The following is a 7834-nucleotide window of genomic DNA, read 5'->3' as shown; positions in this document are numbered from 1 at the left end:
TGCATTTAAATTTGGTTTTGTTGCCAAAAAATGAAGTGAAGAGACGGTGACTTGAAAAAATTGAGAGACTCCGGAAAAAGATAAAATTGTGAAGAACATTAAAGGTAGAATTAGAGTGAAAAAATTGACAGAGCAAGAGTTGAGGTGCAAATGAACATTTGTTCCAAAATCAGACGAACTAAATACTACTCTAAATTTATCTATGCAATATAGAAACTAGAAACATTTCAAAATAATACTACTTCCATTTGATTCTCAGCGTGTTTCATCTGACCTATGAAGCACGGGTGCGGGGGTGTGACCGGGTGCGGCCGGGTGCGCCACATGGCGTGTCCCTAAATTTGTGAACATGAGTGCGGCGGGTGTGCGGGAAGGGGGTGCGGGAGGGGCAATTTTCGTAATTTTTCAAACTTTTTTTTTAACTTTAAAACTCAGATTTCTTATTATTATTATTATACTACCAATTCGGGCAGAAAATTCAGAAGGAATAAGATACTACCAATTCGGACAGAAAATTTAGTTTAAGTGCACAACAACCTTCGGCTTCTTTCGAGAAAGAGTGATGCCTACTTAACTGGAGAAACAAAGTTGTGGGATATTGGCGGTGATTGCTTTGATCCGTTTGATGGAGGCGAGGAGCTTGAGATTGCTTCTCTTTCACTTGATGAGTCAGAGATGGAATCTATGTTTAATGTTGATTGATGTTTGACTCTATTATTTAATATGTTAATTTAATTATTAAGCATGTTGAACTTATATATTTCTCTATTTAGTTTAAGTTAAATGCACTTTTACTATTATATATATATTTTATAATTTTTTAATAACTGTCGAATCCCCCGCACCCGTATCCCCATATTTTTAAATTTGCTGAGTCCTCGTATCCCCGCACTGCGCAGCCGCACTCGCCGCACCCGTGCATCCTAGCATCTAACCAACAAACAGTGGCTTATGGTATTGCAAATTCTCAGGTAGAAAAGGGAGGAAGGATAATTCATATGCAATTTACTTTCATAATATTAGAGAACATAACTCAAATACCGGAAAAGATTATTACCAACTGAAGCTCATCGATCTTTCAATGTTGCCAAGGTTTGAAATATAATTCTGTACTACTTGCTTGGTTTCTGGACCACCATGTAGCCTACTCCATCGTTTGGTCTATGCATCATTGTAAGAGTCATTAGCAGGGCCGGTCCTAGAGATTTGAATCCCTATTAGCGTTTGACCTCTACATCACGGAAGTAGTCATTAGCAGGGACGGCTCTAGAGATTCGGGTGTCTAGTCAAAAATTTAAATTGGTGCCTTTTTGAAAGCATGGTCATACATCTATATTAAATTTCAAAAGTCAATATCCGCGTATAAAAAGGAGCAAAGCATACATTATCATAAAAGTACTCAGATTATACATACTTACTAAATGAAATAGCAATAGATTACTACTACTTTTACTAATAATTTACATGTAATTCAGAAGATTTCTAATTAATACTAGTCAAATGACTCTTCAGGATTATAAACTTACTTCAATTAGAATTAATTTAGAAATTTTAAGAGATATGTCTCTCTGAATTTTGTCTTGAAATGCATTAACTTCATCACTCCCCCCAATGCATGTTTCTGATTATTTCAAGTTCTCTCGAAAATGGAAGTTGTTGACTCCTCTGTAAAATTATCAGCTAGATTATCATTCTCGTGACATAATTCCCACTTTATGACCCAATCTTTGAATGCTTTGTTAGGAGTATAAGTAAAAGGAGTACCTTAAATCAGCAAATCGATAATACAAATATCAAAAATTGTTCGAGTCACGTGAAAACTACGCTCTCCTTAAAACAGATTAGCCCCTTCCGTATGGTGCCTGAAGGTGTTGTGGCTTCCGTCTCCCAGGATATAACGAACAAAGGTAGTCTTAAGCACTTGAAGACTCGCTTTCTACGAACTGAACAAACACTACTTTTTATCTCACAGAAACTGAACTTAGGGCTCTAAGAGGAATGCAAGAAAATAATGAAAATTCTATAGCTTTTTTTTGGTGTGTAAAACAATGATGCAAGATTTTTATTTATAGGGGGAAATGACATGTAACTTACAAAAAATAATAACTTTGTTGATGGTTTTAAATCAGCTATCGAGGATTGTGGTCTTACGGAGCTAGACTTGATGGGGGTGACTATACTTGGGAGAAAAGTAAGGGTACAGACAGATGGGTAAAAGAATGTCTTGATAGAGCTTTTGCTTATGTGCTGTGGTGGAGGAAATTCTCGCTATGTAAGCTCTCTATTTTTCATGTAATTAAATCTGATCACGATCCAATTTTACTCGAACTCATGAATAGTAGTTTCTCAAGAAAACAATTTTGATTTAAATTTGAAAATACATGGTTGCATGAGCCGAGCTTTAAACTAGAGGTAATGGATTACTGGAGAAATATTCCTGCATCTCATCTCCTCCCTAAGCTAATCTCTGTATCCTCTTTTATGGCAAGATGGGGGAGGACTTTTTTTCATAAGTTTCGTGATAAGGTGAAAAATCAGAAAGAGATAATCAATGCTTGGGTTAATAGAAGTGATGAGGAAGGGGTGAAACGATATTTTGAGGAGACGAAGAAATTAGATGAGTTGCTTTATCATGAGAAATTGCACTGTAAGCAGAGAGCAAAAACTTCTTGGCTTACGGAGGGCGATACTAACTCAAAGTTTTTTCACGCTGCAACATCAAAAAGGAAGAAACTAAATCATATTGCTCAACTTATTTCGACTGAAGGGGAAGTGGTTGATAATCATGATGATATGTGTAAAATTACAGCTGAGTATTTTAAAAAGATCTTTGCGGAGGGTGATAGTGGGTTCATGCTCAAGCGCAAGAAACTAATGTCAGAGTCATAACTGACGCTCAGAATGAGAAGCTAACAGCTGAAGTTACATTTGTAGAGTAACTGAAGCAGTGAAACAGATGCACCCTGATAAATCAGCTGGTCCATATGGTTTTAGCCCGGCCTTCTTCCAAAATTTTTGGGAGTTAATTGGAGTAGAAATCTACAAGACTTGTCAGAGTTGGCTTTCAGAAATGTCGTTTCCTGTAGAGCTAAATGATACGACTTTGGTGTTGATTCCTAAGAAGGAGAATGCAGAGAGAATGTCAGATCTTCGGCCCATTGCTTTATGTAACGTTTTATATAAGATTCTAGCTAAAGTGCTTGCCAACAGACTAAAGAAAATCCTCCCAATTTCCATATCTGAGAATCAATCAGCTTTTGTCCCGGGTAGGAACAGCTCTTATAATATTCTGGTGGCTTTTGAGGCTCTTCACTACATGAAGACGAAGAACAGAGGTCAAGATGGAGAGGTAGCATTGAAGTTAGATATTTCGAAAGCATATGATCGTGTTAATTGGGCATACTTAAGGAGTAGAATGAAAGTCATGGGCTTTGCTGATAAATGGATTAGATGGGTAATGATGTGTGTTACGACGGTGAGTTATATGATTTCTTTTAATGGCAGCTCAGTTGGACCCGTCAAACCGAAGAGGGGGTTGAGGCAAGGAGACCCCATGTCTCCCTACCTATTCCTATTTTGTGTTGAAGGATTATCTCAAAGTTTATCGAAAGCAGCAAATGTATGTATCATAATAGATTGTCAAATTTGTTCTAATGCTCCTCGTGTCACCCATTTACTTTTTGCGGATGATAGTTTTTTATTCTTTAAAGCAACATCAGAGGAAGCAGGAGCTGTAAAATCTCTTTTGACTGAGTATGATTGCAACTCAGGGCAAGTTGTTAATTATCAAAAGTCGGGAATATTTTTTAGTGCTAATGTGCGAAGAGATAAACAACAAGTCATTAAGGATATTCAGGGAGTTCAGAATGAGCTCGGTGATAGTAAGTACTTAGGACTACCATCGCTTGTTGGAAAGTCGAGGAAAAAAGTTTTTAATTTTGTCAAGGAAAGAGTATGACGAAAGGTGCAGGATTGGAGTAATAAAATTTTGTCAAAAGCTGGTAAGACTGTAATGGTTAAGAATGTGGGTCAATCAATTCCTTCTTATGCGATGTCATGTTTCATGCTGCCAAAGTCTCTTTGTACTGAAATAGAATGATTGTTGAATGACTATTGGTGGAGTTCAGATGGAAATGAAAATAAGGGAATTGGGTGGCTTGCTTGGGATAAAATGGCTACGACAAAATGCATGGGGGGTTTAGGATTCCGTAACTTACACGGTTTCAATACAACTTTGCTAGGTAAACATGTCTGGAAGTTTGCTCATAATCCCTCATCTCTTATAGCTCGCATTTTTAAAGCCAGATACTTTTTAGACCATCACATATTGGAAGCGCAAAAGGGTACTGGATCCAGTTTTATTTGATCGGGTATTTGGGAAGCAAAGGAAAATCTGAAGAAGAGGTTCAGGTGGGTGTTAGGAAACAGGGAGGAGATTTGAGTGTTTAAAGATCCATGGTTGAAGGGAAAATTGGATTTTTGTGTGGAAGATAGTCACTTAAATAATGTTAGGGATGAAGGAGCATGTCAATACTTCCGTTCCAATAGCAGAGACTGGGACGTGCAAAAGGTTCAACATGATTTTCATCATAACGATATTGAGTTTATTTTGCAGACAAGAATTCCTCAATATAACGCCAAAGACATGATAGTTTGGGCGGGTTCAAATGAAGGACAATATACAGTTAAGTCAGGGTATCAATTTTGGACCTCTCAAATTAATAGTGATCAAAGTGTGTCTGATTCTAAGGGGTGGAGCAAGATCTGGAAAATGCAGGTGCCTCACTAGGTTAGAAATTTTTTGTGGAGATTTTGTAAAAATAATGTGCCAGTTAGGTATTTGATTAGGGGTAAAGGGGTGGCGACAACTATAATTTTTCATATGTGTGAATTTGATATTGAACACATGCGACATCTCTTCTGTGAATGTCCCTACGTTGTGGGATGCTGGCAACAGTTAGGCCTTAATACTCATCTACAGGTAGTGGAATCAGCCCCTGAATGGCTGTTGGACGTGATCAATAAGGAGAATGCGATGGTTATTGAGAAGGTTGCTTCTGTGCTATGGGGCATTTGGTTCACCAGAAACAAGAAAATATATGAAGAAAAAATGTTATCATCTGCAGTAGCTATGGAAATTAGCACATAAGTTGTGGGAGAATGGCAGGAGGTTAACAAACGAAAGGCTATGTTGAATAATATGTTAAAAAAACCACCTGACAATAACAAAATCCAGTGGATTCCTCCACCAGCGGGATGCTTCAAAATAAATATAGATGCCTCAGTCTACAGCAGTGATACGTCATTTGCTCTGGGAATGGTGTTACGTGATGATCATGGTAAGTTTATTAAAGAAAAAAACATGAGGGTTGGAGGGAAATTATCAGTAATGGAGGCTGAAGCAAGAGGGGTGCAGGAAGCATTAATTTGGATTGAAGAATTAGGATTGTAACGTGTTACGGTTGAATCAGACTCGGAACTCGTAGTGCATGCTTTGCAAAGGAATATTGTTTACCTGCTGGAAGTTGGACACACGATAGAAGTCTGCAAAGAGAAGCTTGGTCAGAGAACTGATATTGCTGTAGGTCATGTCAAAAAGCAAGCACATAGGGCTGCGCATTTACTAGCCAGAATTTCTTGTTTGTTAAATAGCTTTAATCATTTTGTGTTTCCTCCAAATGTATTGTTGGAGATGTTATCTTCTGAATTTAATTAATGAGAAGTCTCTTTTTCAAAAAAAAACTTTGTAAACTCCAGAATAATGACCAAATTAATTCTAGCTCATTAGTTTAGGATTTGCAAAATAAAAAATCTCCTAAGTTACAAATCAAGCAAATAATGCCAATTAATTTTATTCAAATATTTTTCTAACATGCTTCACTGATGAAATGGTATTTGATTGCAATTTTCTTAGTTGTGTCATGGCTAACATAATTTTAAGAAATGTCAGATGTAGACTTGTTGTCGCCATAAATTATTGTGCTACTTTCTTGTTTTCGTCCAATGTCATCCATAATTTTCCATCATATTGCTTTAGAAACAGCTTTTGATGCATCAAAATACTCCGCTTCTGCTGATGAAATACTCCGCTTCTGCTGATGAAAGTGCCACACATTTTTAAGATAACACCTGCATCAAGGATTTTAAGGCATCGCTTGTCATACAACAAGGAGTTTCAACTCCAATCTTTCCCATAATTTGCTGTGCCAACAAAGTAAAGGAAGCATGCGAGATTTTGGTAAAGGAATATTAAGGAAATACCGAAGTCAAGAGAATCAAACTCCAATCATTAAGTCGTGAATTCGAGAATCTCAAGATGAAGGAGCCAGAGAGTAACGATAATCTTAAGATGAAGGAGCCAGAGAGTATGCAAGATTATTTTTCCATAATGATGGAACTAATCAATTAATGTGGTAAAGATGTGATTGAACAAAAAACACGAAGAAATACTAATGAGCCTACTTGGAAAAAGTGATAACGGGTCTATCTATGTTATACTATTATATAACCGATGGTTAACATTATAAACAAGATATAGGATAATTTGGTTAATTGATTAACACCTTTTAAAAAAATTTAACCCCATTTTCCTATTAAATAAGTACAAATAAAAAAAAATACAAAACAAAGGATGTTTCACGACTAGAGATTGCCACTTGTGCGGTCCATACGGTTCGGGCCGGGCCGATCACGGGTTGACACTAGAAACATGAACACTGAATCGGCACGAAAAAATAACAAGTCGGGTTCGGGCCGAATTTGAACCTAGAAATGGTGACTTTAACCGGCACTGAGACTTGTGAGTCATTGAGCTCGTGCGAGCCGTGCGGGTTTAACCAAGTGGGCTTGTATTAAATTTTCTAATGAAAAAAATTGATAAAAATGACCCTTGACTTACGTGTCTTATACGTGCACCTCAAGGTGGGTTTTTAAATAATTATATAATTAATTTTCTATTTATGTAACAGTAGCATATTTAATAATATACACATATTTAATAATAAAAATAATAAATAACAAAATAATGCATATATAATATATTAATAAAATAATATCAACATAATACTATTGATAATAGTAATAGCGATAATAATAAGAATAATAATAATTACAAAAGAATATATACATATTTAATATATGTAAGAGAAACATTATTAATAAAATAATAATAACAAAATAAAAGTATAGTTATAACAATATTATAAGTAGAATAATAGTAATTACTAAAGAATCTACAATGTAATACAGTATACAGGTGAGATATGGTTGTTAGTTTGAGCGGGCTGGTAACTGGTAAGGGGTTTGCGGTTTGTGCGGGTCGGGTCTGCCCGAATTTTAAGTTTCATAGTCGTAAGCGACACTTCAGTTTAAACGAGTTGTACGAATTTGAACCGGTTCGATTTGGACTGAATAAAATCAAATATTTATATGATCCGGTTCCGAACAGGCGGTTCAAACGTGACCAATTGGCCACCTCTTGCACAACTGTTTCACACTTCTACAAGTTACGAGGCTCTACACTGGCGAGACCGGCCATATCATGACTTCTATATGAGTGACATCAATAATAAAATGAAGTTTTAATGAAAAAGTAAATTACTAATTTTCTATACTAAAATTTTAATTATAAAATAAAGAATTTAAAGTGTAAGTACTAAACTTATGAACAAATATTAATTCTATACCATAATATTATAATCAAAATATAGAATAATTTGATTGATTGGTTAACTTTCAAAAAAATCTAACCCCAAGCTACAGGGCTCTACAACGGAGAGACCGCCCCCATCGGGAGATTCCAGACTTTTTTTTTGAAATAAAGCACTTGCATATA

General features: G+C 36.0%; 1 protein-coding gene across 1 annotated transcript; it reads left to right on the top strand.

Moving 5' to 3' along the window:
• Positions 1-2415: 2415 nt before the first annotated feature.
• On the top strand, positions 2416-2889 carry LOC141715063 (uncharacterized). Its single transcript, XM_074518549.1, has one exon. It carries the CDS (start codon positions 2416-2418, stop codon positions 2887-2889), a length of 474 nt encoding a protein of 157 aa, XP_074374650.1.
• Positions 2890-7834: the final 4945 nt, after the last annotated feature.

Source organism: Apium graveolens, chromosome 3, assembly GCF_009905375.1.
Source record: "Apium graveolens cultivar Ventura chromosome 3, ASM990537v1, whole genome shotgun sequence".
Taxonomy (NCBI): Eukaryota; Viridiplantae; Streptophyta; class Magnoliopsida; order Apiales; family Apiaceae; genus Apium; species Apium graveolens.
Note: the sequence above shows the minus strand (reverse complement) of the source record. Positions and strands in the feature narration are given on the sequence as shown.

Coding starts and splice junctions, on each gene's coding strand:
- LOC141715063 (XM_074518549.1), top strand. CDS start 2,416: ATGGATTACTGGAGAAATATTCCTGCATCTCATCTCCTCCCTAAGCTA.